This window comes from Melopsittacus undulatus, chromosome 6 (assembly GCF_012275295.1).
Source record: "Melopsittacus undulatus isolate bMelUnd1 chromosome 6, bMelUnd1.mat.Z, whole genome shotgun sequence".
Lineage (NCBI taxonomy): Eukaryota > Metazoa > Chordata > Aves > Psittaciformes > Psittaculidae > Melopsittacus > Melopsittacus undulatus.
This window is the reverse complement of record NC_047532.1, coordinates 21,115,306-21,139,155: the sequence shown is the minus strand read 5'-3', so window position 1 is coordinate 21,139,155 and position 23,850 is coordinate 21,115,306. Positions and strand designations below refer to the sequence as shown.

The 23,850-nt window shown below is 37.4% G+C and overlaps 1 protein-coding gene across 1 annotated transcript in view; it reads right to left on the bottom strand.

Annotated features, from left to right (window-relative positions):
- The window catches only part of ST6GALNAC3 (ST6 N-acetylgalactosaminide alpha-2,6-sialyltransferase 3), a 224,920-nt gene that overhangs the window by 118,026 nt on the left and 83,044 nt on the right, over positions 1-23,850 (bottom strand). Inside the window, exon 2 of the mRNA XM_005151244.2 lies at positions 2,893-3,087. Coding sequence (XP_005151301.2) covers positions 2,893-3,087 — 195 coding nt within the window. The remainder of the gene's footprint in view (positions 1-2,892; positions 3,088-23,850) is intronic.

The following is a 23,850-nucleotide window of genomic DNA, read 5'->3' as shown; positions in this document are numbered from 1 at the left end:
CTCAGGGACCTGGGTGTACTTGGTGGGTAATGTGGGAAGATGGGAAAGTCTGGTGTGTACCTCCAGGGGATTTCATTTTGGGTAAAAACAGCCAATGAACTCAATTATATGCTGTTGACTGTTATATAACAGTCTACAGCAGCTAAATACCCATCTCTACCTCTCTGGAGTTTGAAAAGACAGTATATGCTCTCATGATCATCAGCAGAGCATAAAGTTACGGGAAAAGCCAGCAGCAGGAGTCTCCCAGTACTGTCCTCAGATCACCACTGACTGAAGCCAACTTCCCTCTGATCATCACCCCAACAAAGAATGAACTTTGATGAAACCAGATGAGCTCAGCAGTGACCAGACAAGTTCAGAGGTGGCATCAGCAGGTAACAACACTACACACTGTCTCTCCAGCCCTGAAGGACTGCTACAAAAGATGGAGCCCGGCATCATGGACTAAATGAGGTTATCTTATGTACCATAGCTGCATAAAAAATAGAAAAGAATATCTTACTTCTGTGAAATGAACAGAAACTCAATGTATTTGCCATTTACACAGAAATGAGACATCTGTGGTTTTAATCTCTATGGTTTTATTCTCAAATCTCAATTTGAGAACTGCTGGTAATTTTAGTAAAAATTGTATTAAAAAGCTTGTATTATAAAGTAATCTGTATTACAAAAATTGTAGTCTGAGAAAGCTATGAGTGTGAGTTAAGAACATGAGCGGTGTAAAAGCTTTTCACATGGGCTGCACAATGAAACTTCCTTCACACAGGGAATAATTAAGTCAAAAGATAGTGCTTTCACAATTAGCAAGGCATGTTCAGCTTCTTCATTACCATTTTAATTAGCAAATATGAATGTAATCTGCAAATACAAGGGGGAAACAATTAAAATTACTAAGTGTAAGGAGTCCTTCATGACCTAAGCTAAATTAAGACAAATGTCTTATTGATCAATACTGGTCACTGACTTTCAGGACATTCATTTCCATTTACTGTTAGAACTTTCAAGTGTGTTATCAAATTTAAGAATGAATTAAGGCTCCTACAAGCTAAATCTAACCTCTCATGAAGGCAGTGGTGAATAAAAATGGATTAGCATGCTCCTCTCCTCTCCACTTATCAGTTCAGACTGATAGTGATCAAGTGACCATGGCAGCTCTACCTCATTCAGATTCCATGCCTGCCTCTGTGGCAATAACAGAGGGACATACAGAACACAATGCCCTCTCATTTTTAGTGTGTTGCTGGTCCTTTTCTGCTTAAGATATACTGGTGAGAGACTTAGTCCTTTTGAACTCAGCAGCAGCTTCCATTCATTTCACTAGGACTAGGATTCACACCTTGACTCAAAGAGATTTCCTTTTAGGTGCTTGCATGTTTTCTGCTCTGTAGATATTGTACTTTGCTCCCCAATATGCTCAGTGCTGCAAATTAAATGGACAACAATTAAAAGCTACAGAGGATCATAGAATCATAGAATCATAGAATAGTTAGGATTGGAAAGGACCTTAAGATCATCTAGTTCCAACCCCCCTGCCATGGGCAGGGACACTTCACACTAAACCATATCACCCAAGGCTTCATCCAACCTGGTCTTGAACACTGCCAGGGATGGAGCATTCACTACCTCCCTGGGCAAGTTTCTATTTCATGGTAAAAGGAATTGAATAATAAGTGGTGTTACACTGACTCTCTAGATTTTTCTTTGATCATTACTTGTAAAACCACCCCTGGATCTTCTCCAGGTCCATAAATCAATAGTCCAATTTTAACCTCTTCTTGTCTGGATTCCAGATAGTTAAATTGACAGGGTTACAAAAATGGGCTGTGCAATAGCAGTTAGAGGGTATTTAGGTAAGGAATTAAAAGAAGCTGCTTCCTAAAAATTATACCCTCTCTCATTTTGATTTTTGGACTTAACACTCTAAAGCCAAAATAACAACTATCCTGTCCAATACACTTTTAGGACTGAATATCCTGAAGTAAACTGTTGTCATTCTCTATAAAAGCTGTGATGTGAATGAATTTTATTCATGGATATAATAATCATGATTTTATAACAAAAAATAAGTAGCAGGAAATGGGAGTCTGATGGTATTTCTCATGACTGACAGTGCTATAAGAAATAACTTCTAGAAAGACATGATTTTTGTTACCTTATTTTGCACCTGTTATAACGAGTATGCAGAAAGAGATAGGAAGAATCTGGGGGAAAATCGCTATCACCAAAACACAAAAACATCTTTAGGTATTTTGCCAACTAAGACAGCTTAAAGCAGGAATCTCTGTAAAATCTAATTTTATCACACAAGCAAGTATTTTGTAAATCAGACACTGGCCAAAACTTTGTAAAATACAGACTGGAAATATCTGACTTTTGAATAGCCACAAAGTGTTAATGTCACAGTTTCAGAAAAATCCAGTAAATGTCTAGCTTTACAAATTTTCTACACTCACATACGTTCATTTCACAAATCATTCCCTTTTCCTCTTCCATGGACATATAAACACAAATAAGCTACTTTGTGCTTGGGTCTCCCACACAAAATTAAGCATTTTTAGAACTTTATTGCAAACACACAGAGGAAAATCTCTTTTTGAGTTAAAGGGACTGAAGGCTTGAAATCAATCTAAAAAATTCTCTTACTGGTATAAATACCAGTTTTCGCTGCAAACAAGCATGATTTTGAGGCTAGCTCAGTTCTCTCCACTGCAGACATGGGAAAACTTTAAATATTCAATGGTAGCACACTTTAAAAAAGACACTTTGCTCAGAAACACTGGTTGCTCTAAGTTCTTACACTAAGCGGGGTAGTAGAAAAAATGATACATGAGATCAGAGAAAGAGAAATCTTTTCATCCATTTTACTGTGCTCTTGATACCAGGGCTTACCTCTTGTGTTTTCACATTTATATATCCATAATGAGTTCTCAGAGGCTGCCTTTGGCCATTAGAAAATGGTATCCATTTGACACTGGTTTGTCCAAAGCAGTTCAGGATCAAAGGGAAAGTTACTTCATTTGTGAGACGAACAATGATCAGACAGAGGAATGCAGCAATGAAACTCACAGCAACAATGGACTTTCTCTGTAATAAAAAGAAGAAAAGAATTATTCAAATTAAGGATTGGTTTTAAAAAAAAAAAGCATACTTTCTATTGTAGGATGAAGAAAAAACACTTTAGAAATCTTTATGTGAAATTATTTTCATGGTAGCCACCTTACAGCAGGAACACAAGGCAACAGGTGACTGGATCATTTTGTTTCAATTTGCATTTCAGAGGGTTTTAAAGTTTCTTTTAGAACTGGTTGGAAATAAATCCATTTTGATTAAAAGAAAAAATCAGCCTTTTTTTTTTTAAGTTTCAAAAACCATCTATCAGTTTTACATTTTATTTGTATTTGGAATGAAGATTTTATGTAAACGTCCACACCAAAGTCTCCATTCCAAATCATCAGTGGTCTAGACACAGGACAAATACACAATGTAAAAATGCCATCTGCAGCCACACCACACAAAGTTTAATGTGAAAAAGATCACTACAGATTGTATTTATTGTGCAAGAGAATTCCTGTGCAACAGAACACATGCTATAACCTTTCATATTGTAGAATAAATGGTTGGTGAAACCAGTACAACATTCTGCCTTATTCCAGGTTCATGAATTTACAAACTGAAGTATTACTATCTTGGACAAGTTGACCTCCACTGTTAATAATGCAACAGATCTGAAGCCTGGGTGTAATTAGCCTTTGTTTTCCACCTATAACCAATCCAATTGATTGCACTGGTGAATATAACCACAGTAAGATATCAAGTTTTTCCTAGGGTAACTCCCCAGTTTGCAGGAGGAAAACATCCAAGAAATATGATGTCCCCCTCATTTTTAGATATTTTCTAATACTGTAGTCAATTACTTTCAGAAAAATTACTCAAAGACAAAACATGTTATTTTGCATATGTAAAGATTCTAAGTATGATACTTTATCATAAAAGTTATTTTTAAATTCTCCCTGAGAGAATGGAACAGTGATCGTTTACAGGTGTTTTTACTGTACTTTAATTACATTCTAGATTTACATAACTTGCCACAGTTTAATGACCGTACTGAATGTAATTCTATCCCTCTAAACAGTAAAATATACAGAAAATAGAGGGGAGGGGGAATTATTGGCCTAAGGGCCTACATATCTATGTAGCAACACTTAATGCAGGATGACAGAATCTGATCACCCCAATTCCTGTCCATAAATAGCACCAACCAACAGGAATCTGCAGAATGTACATTTAAGAACAATTCTGTACACGATGGCAATGAAATCACTGAGCTACAATGATGATGAACAAGTGAAAGGCATGCTCTGATTGCAACCATACAAGATGAATCTGTTCATTGCCTGGAGGTTCATTTGACAGTCTACAGAAACTAAAATTCAACATGTTGAACAAGAGAAACAATTATATTTACCCAGCAAACATATTGAGAAAGATGTAGAGAAAGTTTTACTGAACTTGTATGCACAGGGCCTATGTGCCTATGCGCCTATGCCCAAGGCCTAAGGGCACTGCTGCCATTCTTTGGTTCAGTTCCTGAACACAGAAACAGTGAGAATCACTGGGAATATTTATTCCCACACACAACAGTTAAGCAAATAGTACATTAAGGGGGTCAATTGGAAGGCTTTATCTGTTTTGATGTATTAGGAGCCTGCAATTTGTAAGATAGAAGAAGTGAAAGACTGAGATGGAAAACTTGGGTGAATGAGGTCACTCTGAAGAGAAATGGAAGAGGATGATGAAGAATAGTACTGTGGCAACACAATTCAGTGAGAAATTTTAGTCAGCTAATGGCTGTGCAATGTAAAATGAAACCCAGCAAATCTTCAGAGGGCAGCACAGCAGCCACAAGCCAATCACAGCTTTCAGAATTCATGGAAGCCACTGCACTTCATCTGCATTATAACAGATTTACATTAAATTGCAATAAACTGGCTGGGGAGCCCTTCTGTGTCACTTCTCTTTGTACCAGATGGAGTCGGAAATATTTAGCTATATATCAGGGCCTTGTAAGTGTTAAGAGCAGCCATGATGTGCAGCGCAAGTGCTAATCATAAAGCAACGAGGAGGAGTGTGGATAAGTAATATGATTTATTAAAAATCAGAATTATCACAAATATTTAAAGGGGAATATAGTCTCATTCCACTACAAGAGCATGCTTCAATCAAAATGTCCACAGCAGGAAGCAGCAATACTGCCCTGTATACCTCTACCTACTCTCCACATATTCTATCTTCCTGGTTTGTTGAATACCTTTTCTTCCTTTACTACTTTTATTTTGTGCAGATATGTTCTGAACTTGAAAACATTGCAATCAGCTTTGTGTGCTTCTCACAGGGAACTGTTCTAAAGGGCTTCTGCCCCATGAAGAATGCAGACTGTGCAGATAGATTTTGTGGCCTTCATGACAATGACAAGTGATTTTTTTATTTCCTCTCCTTAACTTCACTGTACTCCAGGATACAAGAAAAAAGTGTGATCTTTTGTTTTTTTATGTGAAAATCTTGTTTGAAAAAAAACAATCAGCAAAGATTTTTGTGTGTGTTGCTTAATCAGAACAAAACTGCACAACCTAGGAACAGTGCAATGAGAAAGGCTTTTTTACAACAGAATCAAAGCATCTGTTACAATTGTTTTGGAAAAGAAAATATAACCACACCCAAACACAGTGTCAACTTATCAACTTGGACAAAGGAAGCTTGTGTTGAGTATTCAGTTCCCCTGTAATTTTTGTTAAAGCCATGAGATCCAGCAATATGCATCCTCTAAGGAAAAAAAACATTGCAAATGAATTTCAGTGGCTCCATAAGTTTCACTGTAACAAAAACAACAAAGCACCTATTATCATAATTTTAACTTCCTTAAGCATCAAGTAAGACAGCTCGCTCAGTGGCCAATAGTATTCTAAAGGGCACCTTTAAAAGTAATTTGCTCTCCTTAAGTTCCTCCATCCTTTACCTGCTCAAGAAGAAAAAAAACCCCAAACCTGCTATTTGTCAGTAAGCACTTATTGAAAAATCTCCCTTTCTGAAGATGAATGGATCTTGCTATCCTTCCTCTGATAAAACTTAAAATTCAGCATTGGAGACACCAGGAATTCTACATGACATCAGGGTATGACAGAGAAGTATGAAGCTATATGCAAGGATGGATACAAGACTAACATCTCAAAATTTGTCTGCATCAATATTTTAAATACTTACACATCCTACCATTTGGGAGAGCTAAACCTTAATTTTCAGTTCTCATGAATGCAAATAGCCTCTTGACAAAAGAAATGTTTCCTTTAATATGGAAACATCCTCTGCATAAATCTCCATCGATATTTATATTTTTCTAGCTAATTTAATATAGATATTTTGATGTTGCCAACATTTAAATTAAAAATGCATATTCAGTTATAAACATGTTTTATACATCTTGAGTACACAATAAGATATATTTTAAACAGTTTCTTAGCTGGATGACTTGCATGGTATATTGCCTATTAGCTTTTGTAACATTTTATTTCATTCACTATAGTACATGACTAGACTAGATGACAGTTTCAAGAAGAAAATGACCATACTTATGAATGCAGGATCCTATAGCAGAAGAGCGATGGAGTTTATGACACTAACTACCTGCTCATTCATGGTTTCAAAAGAAATAATAATAATAAAAAGGAGATAAAAGTGGACACCTTCAGATCAGAGGACCAGAGAACTTCTCCTGTGAAGACAGGCTGAGAGAGTTGGTGTTGTCCAGCCTGGAGAAGAGAACGCTCAGAGGATACATTAGAGTAGCCTTCCTATACCTAAAGGAGACCTACAAGAAAGCTGAACAGGAACTTTTTACAAGGGTATGTGAGGATGGATAAGGTCCAGTGGTTTTAAGCTGAAGCAAGGTAAATTTAGACTAGATATTGGGAAGAAATTCTTTACTGGGGGGTTGTTGAGCCACCGGTACAGGTTGCCCAGAGAAGCTGCCAGATGCCCCATCCCTGTAAGTGTTCAAGGCCAGGTTGGACGCAGCTTGGAGCAACCTGGTCTACTGGAAAGTGTCCCTGCCCATGGCAGGGGCTTGGATCTAGATGAGCTTTAACGTTCTTTCCAACCTGTGATTCTATGATCCTACGAATACCTGAAACCCCACTGGGAAGAAAGCACACACTAGAACTAAACAGTTTCTTCTCAACCCTTTTTACTCAGTCCCCATAATAATATAATCCCAGTTTCAGTTATTTCTCAGACACCAGGCTCATTCTGTTTGGCATGTATAAAAAATCAATAAGGAGTAGGCATGATTCACACTTATAAGGCTTCAATTTCTATTTACATTGTTAAAATAAGAACTGAGATAAAAAAAAAAAGCTGGTTAGGATTTCATTAAAAAGTTATTAGTGTATATATGTATATTTGGCAGCATGGTCCCTAACACTATTTATAACCTTCATATCATCTGGTTTTGGCTATTTGCCAGTGCAAGGGTGATTCCTTAACTTCAGTTGCTAGGAATGTGACAGCCTGAACAAGTTTAAGTCATTTTTCTTTCATAGTCTACTAAAATGTGTGAGATGAGAATTTTTTATAGTTCAATAATGCCTGATAGAATAATAAGACACAAACATTTTTTGAGTTGTATATAGTTGTCTAGTGGGGAGGAAGAAAGGAAACATTTTCAGCATAAGAAGAGAATTTCCCGAGTTGTAAATTTTACTGAGGTATGTACTAAGTATCTTTACCTTCTTGTCCAAGTGCTACTCTCTGCCACTTAGAATGTAGTGTATGGCAGACTGTCAAACCTCACAAACAGTAATAAATCCTCATCCAAGTGAGGTTAACAATAAAAGCCCATTTCACAGATGCATAAACTGAGGCTGAAAGCAACTTCCCTAAGTTCACAAAGAAATAGAAGCTACTCCTAAACTTTTAATCAGAACCTGTTTCACAGGTTTATTGTTTCTAGTATAACTGCCTGAATTTGTTGAGTGCGAAAGCTGAATATGATATTATGGAGGACTCCAGTAAAGAACCCTTGGAACCAGTGAAATTCCATGATCCAAAGAGTAACTGAAAATAAACTTTTTTCCAGAAACTGATTTTCTATAATATCCATTTTTTTGTTATTTTCATGGATACATGATAACACTGCACTTGGAAGGACAAATCAAAGGTAAAGAGTTTACATGAGGGCTTTGAGTCTCTCAGATGACACAGTACGCAGTAATATTGTATTAGTTTCACAGTTCATACCTTTAAGAGCATACTGAATAATGTAATCACTTTTTTAAATATCTCTAAACATTTTACTACATTTATTACAGGACTGATGAAGAGTTTTAGGTTTTTTACTCAACTATAGAATCAATTGAAAACAATAATGGCTACACTTACTGAATTTGTTTCATTTTGTAGACCACTATATGTAAGAGGTAGTTTTATTTAACTTTCTCTTTTGTAGTCTTGAGCATCCTCTTCAAATGCTGCTTTCTGTTACAACAGAGCATAAAATGAAATTCTTTCAGCACACTAGTTGAGCATACCTTACTGATTTTGCTGGTATTGGAAATAAATATGCCTTCCAGCTATTTCTTTTCTCCTGAACCTCTCTTTAACAGGGCTGCTGGAGGGATACTCAGGCAGGGGTCCTAGAAGTTTTCAAAGAGCGAGTAAGACTACATAGCAAAGATCCTTTTAGAAAGAGACACATGTCAAACAACATTTACATAAAATCAGTAGCTGCAGATTTACTTTCTTCTCCTCCAGAAGTGGAAGTTAACCTGAATATGTTCCAAGGCTCCATGGGAGATGGCTTGTCAATGTTTCTCTCTCAGGAGAAGAGAACAAAGCAAGTGAGGGGTTATATCAGAAGTAAGATCTGGTTTGGGTTCAAACTGGATTCAGGTAATGGGTTAAAACTCAAACAGGGGAAGTTTAGATTGGATATAAGGAGAAGGTTCTTTACTGTTAGGGTGGTGAGGTACTGGAATGGGTTGCCCAGGGAAGTTGTGACTGCTCCATCCCTGGCAATGTTCAAGGCCACATTGGACAGAGCCTTGGGTGACATGGTTTAGTGTGAGGTGTCCCTGCCTGTGGAAGGGGGGGTTGGAACTAAATGATCTTAAGGGCCTTTCCAACCCTAACTGTTCTATGATTCTATGATTCTAAACACCAGTAAATTAAGATTAATGCAAGTTGTTGTTTGGGTTTTTTCTGAAAACAGGAAGGGCACCTTTGCTAAACTGGAATGTATGCAGGCAGGAAGCTGAGGAGTAAGAGCAGAATTAAAAATAGACAGAAGAGGTATGATGAAAAACACATGATTTTTAGCCTTCTATATGGCCTGGAAAGTATTTCTTCTAAGCATGTACCCTGATTCAGGACTGTGTCCATAGCTTACAATGTTTGAGAAGGCATGAAGACACATTACTTCATGCATGCCCCCTCTGTAGGAGCTCTAGCCTTCTTTATAGCTAGGGCAGCTGAAAAACTCTCAAAAACACAGCTCATTGTACCTCTTTTATTGTTGTTATTTTTTGAAAATGTTGCATAATTCAGTTTTCCCCATGCAGTCCCATACAAATGGTGGTGTACTAGGTTCATACAGCTTGAGATAATGCTTTGCAAAGCAACATAAAACATAGCTAAACACCTTAATTAAAGCCAAAAATCTGCAGTGCCCTCAGGCTCAGTAGGGTAAGACCTGAGCAATGAACAAAATAAGGAGTTGGCATGGTACTGTCCAAACAAGTGATATAGCAGCAGCAGTCTATCTGAAAAGCCTTTGCTGCTAACGTATAGAATTATTGCTATTGAAATTTAGTCTCGGGTAACTGCCTAACTTTATTGCATACAGCATTCCCTTCAGAAATAGCACACACATTTGGGTAATAACATGAAATTATGTAAAGTCAAGAACTTCAAATTTTCAAGGAGTGGCTGTTGAAGTGTTCTGAAGGTATCCCATATGCTATCACGCATTAGAAGTTACTACATTTGTAAAGTGACGGTGATTCTGAGTCCTGCAAATTGCAAAGCATTGCCAGACTTCAGGAATTAATCTGTGCCACTGTTCTCTCTTGCCCTAAACCTAGAGCCTGACAAGGAACACTTTTTTTTCAGCTGGTGATATTCTTAGCCCTTAAAGTGATTTCAGGCTTTCCAGCACTCTGAGTTCTCCATATCATACAGTGACTGTTTCTCCCACTCATTTCCTGCATACTCAAGGCTGGTTTTTTATTTCCTTCAGCAGCCTACTTCTGGCCTAGGGTTCTCTATGCAAACAGCCTCTGCTCCCAACAAGGCACAAAAACATCATTAGCACAGATCTAAACTTCACAAACCACAAAGTCACAGTACTACCAACTAAACTTCTTAGCAAGGCATGCCTTTGGCCAGTCTGCTACTTCTCTTTATACTGCAACTGAAAGTTGTCAGGTAGCATAAAAGATCTAGCCCATTAAAATGCCTATGGCAAAAGAAGCACATTTCAAATAAGGCTGTTGATTTTTCATTTTATAAGACCTGTTAAGAATATTTAATCAAAAATTGCTGTTACTGATTCATCGATGTCCTTCACAACTAGGGTGAACTTCTTTAGTAGCTGTAGATGTGTATAATATAAATACTAATGTAGTTATGTAGTTTCTGCATGATAAAGTAATATTAGAGGGGGGGGGGGAAGCCTCTAGAGTACAGCTTTCTTTTTTTTTCACTCCGGATTATTGCCCAGCTCTTATCAATAGCTTGGCAAGCTTTGAGACACACACACAGGTTGACATACACTTCCCTATAATAGAACTGCTGGTACAAGAATTTGTGATCTTTCAACCTGGCAGTTGGTTGTTACTACTTATTGAAGTGCCACCTGATTGTAGCTATTTTTCACCTGCTGAGAAGTTCAAAGAAAAAACACCTATATGTGAGTATTAACTCTTACTCTGCCAGATACACCTCACATAGACGACCTCTCTCCCTCCTTTAAGAAAGTATATAAAGATTCATGATAGGGCAACATCACATGAATGAATCCCTAATTCAACAGTTTTCACAAGCATTCTAAAAGACACCCTATAGGTGCCAACATTTTCATGAAAAATCCCTTTGAAAAACTTGATTCTTTCAACCAGAAATAACCTCAAAAATGCATAAACCAAAAGCAAAGAAACAACATAAAGCCACACGGATGCATCAAGAAGGATTCTTAGAAAACAATAAAATACCAGATAACCTCTGGTCTGCAGATCTCTATGTATGAGAAAAAGATGTAGTTATTAGAAGACTATTTCTTTCTTATTTTATATGAAATACAAGAAGTATCCAATTTCTTGTTTCAAAAACTCACAGGAAAGGGAATGTCATGGCAGAAAGTGAGATAAACTCAATTTCTGCTCCTAGCAGCAAAAGTATCGATGCGGTTGATACGCAGCAGGACAAAACGATGCTAATCACGTCCTATGTGTTTAGCAAACACTACACTGGGATGTAACCTCAGGAAGTACTAATGCTAGATAAGAAAAAAAAAATAATCAGACAAAATTAAACATATGACAGCAGCTTGGGGCAGAAGAAATGAAACTAAATAAAATGTTGTAACCCCATATTCTCAGGCTGCACATCTGTGAAGAAAATGCCTTTTGCTGGAAACCTTGACTTGCCTGCAGCTTCTTTCTACCTGTGGGGGAATGTTTATTCTACAGAGCAAAAGCTGCAAAATCAGGAATTAACGTAACTGAAATGTAATTGTTTACACCATCTGGACAAAGCCGAACTGTCTCCATTGAATTTTCCTCTACAAATATCCCTACCTGCTATGCTGGACTTGAAGCTAGCAAAAGTTGGCCACATGCCTCAGTTTCCTTCTAAAGGCCAGATAACACTGGAAGACAAGAGAGACTGCTCAGCTCAGCACTTGGCAGGACTCCTGCTCTGGCCCTTCACACCAGCTTCATCCCAGACTGTTCTCTGGGAGGTCAGCACTTTTGGATTCTTCTCTATGCTCTCTGCCACAGTGTATGCAGGGCACCTGCTATTCAGGAGCATGAAAACAGAAGCAGGTGGCCATTATTCATTTCAGTCCTGTGTTAGGCATCCTCAGACAGGCAGTGCACCCTAACACAATGCAGATTAATGTCTTGTTCCAGTGGCAAGGTTGCAAACACTGTTTACTGTGAGGAGGCATATGGGCTCTTTCAAGGTCTGGCTGAATGGTGGCTTTGCTCTGAAATACAAGTACTGAATATAAGGGCTAGAGACCTTCTTCACAGCCACCAGGCAAAGGTCCAAATTCAGAGAGCAGAAAGACAAGCTTTTTCAAAATGTTCTTCCCAAAAGAAAGGAGGATCAGTGTGAATTAGAAAGAAGCTATTCTTAAGAGGAGATAATGCTCTTCAGCCAGGCTGAGGGGGGTCTTTTGTTACTTGAGATGTGTAGTTTCTCTTTATTCCTTTGTTCTTTTTTACATTTGACCAAGAGACTCTCCAGCACAGCAGTAGCCACATTGTCCTGGGTTGGCAGTAGGAAAGAGCAGCCTCCACAGACAGCCTTTTACACAAACATTTCTCTTCATCAGACTCAGAAATCTCCCTGTTCTCATTGGATAAACCTGCGCTAGCTTCCCTCATCCATACATAGCTGCCACATGTCATCAGAAAAATAAAATCTATCATTCTATGCCTCCAAGCATTGTTTGCTTGTTACTTGGAGTAACATTTCAATAGGCATAATCACTTATAGCTGATAAAAAGCAAGACCTAATTACACAGAAGTCTAGGCTGAGACCAGCTATTTCATAGAGGAAACTTAAAAATTTCTGCCATATAGCTGGGAGCACACTATTTTTAGTGAGGAAAACACTTTCCCTGCTTAATTCTTGTTCTTTTCTTTATGCTGTTTTCTCTATTGAAAGCATTTAAAAAAAGGACTTTGGAAAAAAAAAGATTGATAAAGAAACTAGACACCAGTATGGCAGTGTCATCTCTGAGGAGAACTTCAAAGCTAAGATTTAGATGTAGATTTTAAACTATTTCTGTGGAAAAAAGACCTTCAGGGCAGCAAACATCTGAGCAAACTTAAGCTTGTGAAGGATGTAGTATTTGCTGGGGTGGTTGCAGTAGGGTTCATTCTATCTGATGAGTTAATTTTCCAGTGCAAGAGCAACATGCCATCTGTAGGATATATAGTGAATTAATTTGTAGGGTGGGTTTTTAGGCAGTTGGTTTTGGATGAAGTTGCAGAATTCAGCAAGGCGCTTTTGTAGTACACGTTAATGATCATATTATTATCACAGCACTACAGCTTAGAGCTTTCCTTCTAGGATGCAGATCAACTGCATTAAACACTGTATGCTTATAGCAGCATTTCATGTTCCAAATGAAAAACAGAATGCAGGCCTACATTTGTAGGAAGGGCTGCACTGGGCAATGCAGCATCTGTACTCACACAGAGGGGCAAATGAACTATACATTTTTGACAGAGACTTCCTTTTCAAGTACAGGCATGATCTGACCCTGCTTTACTCATTTTTACTGACACAATCACAGGAAAACGTTGCAAAGCAGCAAGAACTTAAACAGAATTTCTTGCCTGTTGATCACAATTGTATTCCTTCTACATGCAGGAACCAGCTTCTTATTCATCTTTGGATAATATGAGCAAGAGGTTATCAGAAGTTGCCACAAGGGAGACTCTCCAGATAGCAAAGAATATGCAGCATTATAGTTATAGAACATAATGACTGCTCACTCACTGCTCAAGAAATTGATGACATCCCTCAGTTGAATAAGGAGTGCCTTAAATCAGGGCACCAAAACTCAGTAAAAGCACTGATCAAGGTAATGGCCTCCATTTAATTATGAGCTTTATTATGTCTTCTCTTTATTACATAAAAATAAAATAAAACAAAATTAAAGGTGTCCATAAAGCACTGAGCTTGCAGCACAGCCTGGTGGGACAGTGCAGAACAGACTCCTTGGTGGTTTTGACAAAACCACAGAACTTTGCCTTTTGTGCTGACCTCTCACTTCTAGGAATTGGGAAGATAGTTTTATATGAACTAGCTTTCATCAGAGGAAGCAAAATACAATTTCACGTTTACAATAAAATCCATGATCTGAGACCTGTTTTTTTTTTGAATACACACAATTTAATGGTGTACCTGCAATGGAATAGCGCCCAAAAGCCACAATTGGGAGCCAATCTCCATTGTACTAAAAGCTATAAATTCTTTGGATTCATTATTTCTGCAGAACATCTCAATAGGAGCTAGAGGAAATAATAAAAATTGATAGTTTTCCAAAAGAAATTCTTTCAAGCAGTAAAGTTTAATATCTCACTGATCTGTTATCCTGATAGAATAGTACAGGGACAGTAACATATATTCTACCCAAACACACATTTTATCATCGTATCACACTCCTCTCATGCTGGGTGAGGTAACTGAATTGAACTTGACCTTCAAAGCCCTTGGAATGCAACAAAATATCTTTGTTTTCTGACATTTATGGGTGGCGTTTCTGCATGGCCGCTTTTATTGCCTAGAAAATAATGGTGAAAGCTGTGTGTACAAACCTCCTATAAACACTGACAAATCACATGAAAGGAAGACAGATTTATTCAGTGTAGATTACTCCAGAGCTAATCTAATCAAAACCAAGATTTACATTTTTAAAGCAGATCAAAAATTCATAGAGTTAGTATTTCAATACAATAGATGTATTTTATAGTATTATTTTAATCTGCAAGTGTAATTGAACTTATTAGGATTTTCTGTGCTTTTATTATTGTTTAATAAGGCTTTATGTGTTTCACATGAAAATGCATCATTAAACTAGCACATGCACAAGGAAAACACTGTGGAAAATTCAAACAGGAAATTTCAATCTCTGCTTAATAAAGGTTAGATAAAAATACATTGGGACATGAACCTACATTAAAAACCAAAAGTGCTAGGTGTGAAAAAAGTATACCCTATTCATGGCTTTCTTAAACTTGAAAGAAACCACTCCCAGCCACTCTGCCGGAGCTGATCCAGAATATTTAGATAGAAGAAATGTGACACCTAGCAAAATTTTCTATCTTTTAGTCCACAAAATATAGAAAACTGTCAGGTGTCAAGATTTATGCAAACCCCTGTTCACTTCACACCCATTACATTTATTAACTTATAAGAAACAATCAAAAGTAATGGAAAAACTCCAGAATTCAAAATGAGCATAATTTTTGTATGGTTATAAACTAAAATGAAGTGGCAACACTGCCTCATACACTCTGTGGGCTGTCTCTAGAAGACAGGATGGGCTCATGACAGAGAGAATGCACCTCTGCTATGGGACAGACACAGATGTCTCTTTGTTCTTCTGCCTGACACTGGGCAAGTTGCTGTTACCCTGTTCTTCAATTTCATTGTCTGCAAAAGTACCCTAAAATTCAACAGGTCATTTTGTTTTGGAACAACAGCAAAGCTTGACCCAATTAGAAACAAGTATTTCATTCAAAGATAAACTACTGTCTGATTATTCAGTTTTATGCCAACTAGCTACTTGCACTGCAGAAAAAAACAACCGTTGAATTCTCTTCCTCCTTCATTTAGAGATACCTCTAATTGATTTAAATGAGAGCAAAAGAAAGCCAGAAGCACAATTAAATTTGAAAAGGAACCGCAGGAAACATATCATTATAAAATCTTACTTGTATTCCTTTCCAGGGCCTTTGTGTATCAGGTATTTAATTTGCAAAATCAGAATCCTTCAACTGCCACTTCAGTCAAGTCTGGCATCACCAAACCCAGCTCCTAAATATTCTAGATGAGATCTGTGGGACTTAATATTCCATATATGTAGCTCATATCCATAACGAAACTTCCTCAATTGCCAACTGTACAAGCCTTGACTTGGATATGCAAAACAAGTTCTCATCTTCAGTTTTGCTGTTAAAGCAGGAATCAGGCTCTGCCCACAAGCTTTCTGTAGAATATAAACCTCTCCCACACACTAAGAGCTCACAGGCCATTTATTTTCAATGCTCTTTAACACCACTCTGGTCTAAAACAGTTGAATAAGGCTACTCAGACCCTAAAACACTCACAGCAATGTCTCACAGGTTACAAGATAGTGCTTTACCTTCCTGTCAGGGAAGATACCAATGGGATCAAATAATGTATCCCAAGACCCAATTTTCCTGAAGTTCATTTAGAGTCAGAATCATATTCTGTTATTTATAAAAAAGAAACACTATTTTTAATGCTGGAGTCTCTAGGATCTATGATACTAAAAACCATGTGCAATGAGAGCAGTTATGTTACTCTTACATCCACTGTTTTATCCATTTTCAATATTTTCCATTATTTTTCTCAAAGGTCTACATTTCAGGTAATAGTTCTCAGTTTTATCTCCAGCTTTATCCTGGTGCTGTTTAAAAAGCAGTTACCAGTAAAAGAATGAATCTGGACAGGACTGAGTTCCCTACTGTCCTGTGGCCACGTGTGACCAACCGTCTTTCATGGTGTCCACGTTGTCTGTCAGAGTACTTGGATTTGTAGTAATTGGTACAGTCATTGTAAGTTATGAGAGTTTATGATCTGTTTCAATCACTACAAGTCATGAAAATTGTTTCAGTGCTCTAAAAAAAGCAACACAAGATTTTCTCAAGGAACCTTGTCATTTAGCCATAAATCTCAGCAAATAATGCTGTTTGTTTAATTTAACACTGCTATACAGATTAATGAGACACACTGTCCACTACTTAGGGGAGGAACACAAAGATCCATCCTAACTTATTTCATTTCCAGCTTTATTCATTGCAAGTGTTATATGATGTGACATTCACGCATTACTGAAGAAGTTAAAAGAACAAAATGCCTATCACTAATCAGTTGATTTTTCATTTTATTTTAGATGCCAAAATTAATGATGCCCTTCCTTTTTCATTAGATTTTTTTATATACTTTGTTCCATTAAATCAGAAACAGAGTAAGTAAGCATTCAGAATATTTATCTGTGCTTTCCTTGCGTAACTAACCCCATAGTGTTAGAAAATATATTTAATCTGTTTAAACCCTAGGTCTTTTGGAACTCCAAGAACTTTTTTGGCTAGAAGACCCAACTTCAGATGTTAATGTTCCAAGACATTAAATCCTGATATTTTCAATTTCGCATTCTTAGTTATTCAGCATTCACCACAAACGTCACCAGCCAAGTTTCAGCTGGTCTTACTCCATTTATTCTTGCTTGAAAATTTATTACCTCATTGAGTGTCACAAAATCTAATTTTATACCTTCTGACCATTCTTGGATATTCTAATCCTCCAGAAACTCATGCAGCACTTCCCATTTTGCTGTGCTGGGTATTGCCTCTGCTTCAGCAGCTCCCTGCTACCAAATGATACTGTTTTAAAAATTTTCTCTTATCATAGGATCATAGAATAGTTAGGGTAGGAAAGGATCTTAAGATCATCTAGTTCCAACCCCCCTGCCATGGGCAGGGACACCTCACACCAAACCATGTTACCCAAGGCTCTGTCCAACTCGGCCTTGAGCACTGCCAGGGATTGAGCATTCACAACTTCCCTGGGAAAACTGTGCTAGTGCCTCACCACCCTTAAAGGAAAGAACATCTTGCTTGTATCCAATCTAAACTTCTCCTGTTTAAGTTTTAACCCGTTACCCCTTGTCTCATCACTACAGTCCCTCCCAAACATCACTATAGGCCCCCTCCAAATACTGGAAGGCTGGTATGAGGTCTCCATGCAGCCTTCTCTTCTCCAGGCTCAACAGCCCCAGCTTTTTCAGCCTGCTCTTTCAGTGACCTTAATTATTTGCTGGTGGTGAGTAACTGTATTGGGCATCACTGCTTGTTGGGTTTGTTGTTTTATCTCTGTAATTTCCCTTTTCATTGTTATTATTATTATTGTGGTAATAGTATTGTATTATACCTTATTTTAATTATTAAACTGCTCTTATCTCAACCCACTGCTCTTATCTCACCCACTGAGGTGGGTGAATGAGTAAATAGGTGCATGGTACTGAGTTGCCAGCTAAATGAAAGGCCGGTATACTAGAAGCAGGTTTCTAAATAACAGACTGCATTTGACATATCCAAATAGTCCTATCTGTTCTCAGAAATTTACCTTAGATATGTCTTCTTGTATCTTCCAGTAGGCAGTCCTCCATTCTTTTGATACACTAGCTTCTCAAATCCTGTTCTTCTGCTTTCAGGTCACCTCCCTTGATTGTAGGCATCACACTCAGTCTTTCAAAAAGGATCTTACCAGTGTGAATGTATCAGCTATAAAACTTCCCTGAATGAAAGGTATTTTATGGTTCAATTTTATCTAGATTCCTGGTCATCTTGTGAGTCATCAGCATACCTATAATAAGCCCTATGTCATTTGCTTCCACCTGATGACCTGCCAGTATATCAAGCATGAGAGCTGTTTGCTTCCTTTGGTTTTCTAGGGCTTGTATATTTGATTTGGTTTTTATGTTCTTTTTTACATTGCAGAACATCCCTGAAGTCTTCTGTAACTATAGCTTTGGTATTAACCTTAAGAGACAAATGACCTCCAGAAAGCAGAAAGCTTCTACAAAAAGACTTTCAGAACATCTCAGGTTTCAATAATGCCAGGCAGGAGAGAAGAGGCCACAGCAGCCAGAATAATAGGAGTTGTTAGGTTTAGGGTCAGATATTTGCAAAGCACTCTCCTCTTTCTGTCAGAGAAGTTACAGAAATGGGTCCTAAAAACAGTATCTCAATTAAGTCTCTAGATGTGACTTCAATAACAGTTTGCAAAGGCCAGCCTTAATTCATATTACTTTGGAAGTATCTCAAGGAAACACACCATTCACAGGTTGTACTGTGACAAAAAACTTACCACAGTCAGGTCACTTTACATATGAATATTTATTATACTTTTAAACAGACTTAAGAGAAATTTTCACACTAAATGATTCAGTCACTCACATTTTGACCCAGATTGTACCAAGGAATGTCAAGTATTGTCCACTGTAGGGTAAAAGCATACAAAGCATTCAAGGATGAAGTAAACTACTAGGGTTACGCACATTTTATTTCACCCTCTGCCTTCTTTTATTGCTGTCATCTCCTAAAAGCCTCAGACTGTCAGCCTCTAAGAGACAGCAGACAATAGATCTCTTTAAAGTGAAAGGAAAAAGAGATTTTGTGACATCATAAATCTGAGGATGATAAAAATCAGTTTAAGTAACAATAAGTACGGAAAGACATTTTCTGTTCATCTTTCACTTTTGTCTCTTCTTGTTATTGGATACTCACAGAAATGGAGAAGTAATGAAGCCTACATCTTACACCCAAAATATTTCCCTTTGGTGGTCCAAAGGCTACTGAAATCTGTAGGAGAGCTCTATATTTGTTAAAAACTTTAGAGTTTTCTGTGTCTTCCCTGACCATAGGATAGATTGCCTACATTATATTTATACAAAAATCAAGGACAAATTGCTAGGAGAAAGGAGAATCAGCAATTTTGACAAATCATATCTGCAGAAAAAAAAACCCAAATACAATAATTAAACAACCAGTCCTGGTATACAAGCTCAGTTAGACAATCTATTCTTAACAGACACCCCCTCACCACCTGCAGCAAACACATGTCACAGCAGGCTCCACTGCTGACCTGGGTGAGATATTGTTCCTCTATTATATAGAAGTAAATGGTTTGCCCTTGGTTTAATCACATTGTAAACCCAATACAAGTGCAAACAAAGCTGCTCTTAAGAAGCAACAAGTTCAATAAGATAAACTAAAAGCCCATTAAAAATTGTGTCAGAGGGAAAGAAATGATACAATAATAGTCCTCTAAGGCACAAATTCAAAACCAATCTGATCAAAAGCAAAAGAGTTCAAAACCTGCCAGTTACTCAAACTACCTAAGATTCAAACCAGGTAAGGTAATCACATCACTTAGAAAGCAAGATTTGATTTTTTTAATTATGCTATTGTCTTATAATGAATAAATCAGGTTAGATTCATTTTATTCTCTCTTTCTACACAGCACATTTACAACACTACTGGAATGAGATTAAAAAATGCCATTTAATCTAAGTTTTTTAATACCTATCTATGATATAATTTGATTACCAAATGTGATCTATAATGATATTAATAGATAGAAAAATCTATAGTAGAGTCCATTATTGTTGAACTTTATCATCTTTTTAGAAAGTACAATAGTAAAATTATCTATTAATTAGATTAATTTCAAGGAAGTGTAAATCATCCTCAGCCATGATACTTGCTTGCTAAGCTACTGTGAGAGAATAATTAATAGGCAATAGTCCAGGAATATTATTCTGAGCAGATGTGAACCCTGAACTTCCAGTCACTAGACTTAAATTCTAACTAAGAATACATCATCCTATGGAAACTTCAACATCTTGGAGAGCTGCAGGAAGGAGGAGAAGAGAAAAAAAAACAAAACTAAGTAAATTGTTGTTGCTATATATAGTCTGTATTATTGCTTAATAGGACTGCGAATTAAAAGTGGATGCAAGTAAAAACCTTTGAAAGTTAGAACTTTAAGGTGAGAAGGACTATGCCACACAAACAATGGAGATACGCTCATAAAAAGAACACATCTTACAAGTAATTTCATTTGTAACCTATTCTGCTATCAAACTGTATGGCCTTGGGGCAAGTATTTAACCCTAAGCAGTAGATGGCAGGAAATACATACAGTATGGAAGACAAATAAAACATGCGTGGGTTTGCAATTTTTCCTCACCTTTCCATCATGTGAAATCAGTTTCTACAGATTCTGGATTAGATCAGATACATGCCCCAAACACCTGATTCTTAGGTCCTAGGTCTAAATATTAAATTTTAAAGTCTTTATGGCAGCAATACCATGCACTAAGCAACAAATGGAAAGCAACCAAGACTAGAATCTTGAATTCACATGTAGAGATTTAACAGAAATTAGTCACTGTGTTTTCTGATGAGCTGTATGTCACATTGCATTATTTGTCTAATAAATTGTAAAAAGTATTCAGATGTGATGGATAGAGCTCTTATTTGTAAAACCTCTTTATAGTATACTAAGAGGCTATCAAAATATTATTTTTCAAAAGCTGAAGACTGAATGGTTTTCATGCACATGGACTCCCAGGAACACCCTGTAAGCAGGGATGGATGGAAAGCACTGTTCTGCTCTGCTGCGGCATTCCCCCATGTGATGATTCCTGTACTCTGTTTTGTAACATCCAGGCTTTTAACACAAAAATTATGCAGAATAAAAGCAGATCACTGAACTGAAAAACCTAGAATCATGCATACCAAGATGTCAGTAAAGATCAAACTGAATCAATGTACATTGATAATATTGGGACTAAACAAGGAAAGGGTGAAACAAAGACAAAAAGAAGCTTCTTCCCATTCCTTGAATCCCTGGTTAGTTTTAACTCCTATGTAGTGCAATGTATTGAGTAACAGAACATGATAAATACTGCTGCTTTAGCTATAATTTTGTGACAATTTATAGCACCAAGGAAGAACACTCTTTTTCTTGGGGAAATACTGTATTTTTCTGACAGACTATTTAACATAAGCTAAGTGTGATGCATTCAAATGAAATGTGTGCACCAGAGGGTCACTGGAAGAAGGACTTCACAGTATGGCCCTTGATCCCCAGTCAGAAGTATTTGGTGTGGCATTTAGTAAGGCCTGGAGTTCTTTCATAGCAAAGCTTCGAGAATAAACTCCACCAAAACCACCACCCATACTCTGCTATCTCTCTGGGAAATCTAGTGAAGTGAAATTGATTTTCTTTTTTCATTAGCAAGGCTATTAAGCATGAGGCACCAAGAGATGAATGGAGAGCAAAGCCACATAGAGACAGAAGCATCTGAAAATGCCTTTTATTTGTTGCACAGTTGCTTTTTGAGAAGAAATGCCTGTATGGGTGGAAGATCAATCTCTGTCCAGACTTCACTGGCAACACACAAAGGAGACTGCATGCATTCAGAAACCTTCAGGTGCAATAAGTGACCACTACAGAGACCTGATCCTAAATTTGTCAAAATAAAAGAACATTTCTCTTACTTCTGAGACATCCTAGCTCACTAGAGAGCATTCTAATAAAAGCCACATATTGCTGGTAGCCTACTTTGACTGTTCAGTATAAAGCAATTTGAAACCGCTGTTTGCAGATGAGGTTGAGAAACTCATTATCCACACCTCCCCTTTCCCATCCTTTTCTTTTAAGCTCATGTCCTCATCACTTTTTCTTTGATTTTCTCCTGCTTTGATCATCCAGAGCTGACCGTACAGATTTGTTCCTTAAGTCATCTTTCAACAGAAGTAGAAGTGGTAGGAGAGCTGGAAACCAGACTTGAAAGGTGTTGGATAGGAGCACATTGCCACTGTAAAACAATGGGCCCTTATTCTGATCTTGTTTATTCCTGATGCACTGGTTTCCTGACTGGTCTTCCAGACAGTGTGATAAAAACATTGTAGGGATAATGTTTTATTTTCCGGTTGTAGAACAATTTGGCACACAATGGCAAAGAGAACAAAGAAGGATATCCCCACTGCCCTCCCCAACACATGCACAGCTTAAGATGCAGTTATGGTCCTATGAGAGCAGAATGAATTCCTATGAGCACAATTAATAGGCTGCTGTGTTCTTTAACATCTGAAGAGGGCAGAAGTAAAAGAAAAATTGAACTTAAAGTGTCTTTTCTTTCAAACAAAAGAAGGATATTTAAACAGGAGAGTCTCACGGGAAAGATTTCATACCACTACAAACAGTGCACTTGTTCAGAATTTAACAAGAATGATAACATTACTAATGGAAACAAGACATCCTCTCAATTTTCATGTGGAATGTGAATTGCAAATTGGAGAAAAAAGTGCCAGAGCTAGAGATCTCCATGTATGCATGTGCATGAACACATACACCGCTCACCCTTTGCAATTACTTAATTGTCATGTCAGATCAAAGACAGTCGGAGTACAGATGGATGATTTCTCATCTGCATCTAGCTGTGGACTTGCTGTTTGTCATTGGACCTAGGTGGTAGCATGAACCAATATTATACTCATTAATCCCTGTAGATTTCTGCAGTTTGTGATCAAACAGAGATGAGTTTTCCATCTTCACACTGCTTGTATATCATTTAGCATTACAAGATATCCTATAAATAATGGAAATAATGAAACTACATCTTCCAAGACACTCTCCCCAGGCCAGAGACAGTATAGACTGAACTTATCAGCAAATTATATATATGCGGTGACTAGCTGGCAGCTGCCATCAAGCACAGTGTATTACAGCTCAGCCTTGCCTGTCTTTCCTTCACCTGTGACCTTACTTTTCATCTTCCTCTGCTAAATGGACACTAATGTTCATAAGGCTTTTAGGAATGTAAGTAGATCTGAGATGATCAGTAAATCAGAAGTAACTTGGAGAAGATGGGTGGACAGACAGATGAACACCATGGTTGTATACGCATTATTGCAAATAAAACTGGAATACTGACTTCATGTTATTTCCTTGTGGTGCCTGCACTTCATAATTTTAAAATAAATGATAAGGTAAAGACAGACTGAACAACTTTTAAGTACGGATCTTTCCCATTTGTATATAAACGAGGGCAAAAAAGAACATCAACACTCTACATGTTCTTCACAAGCATTTATGAGAATTTCTTGGCAGACTATTTCTTAGGAACATGAAGATGGGATCCAACTTACCGAGTGTTGAATATTTTTTGTAGTACTTAAATACACTGCAACAGCAGAGGTCCTTTGGGACTTATTTAGTAATGTAGGCCAGAATACCCT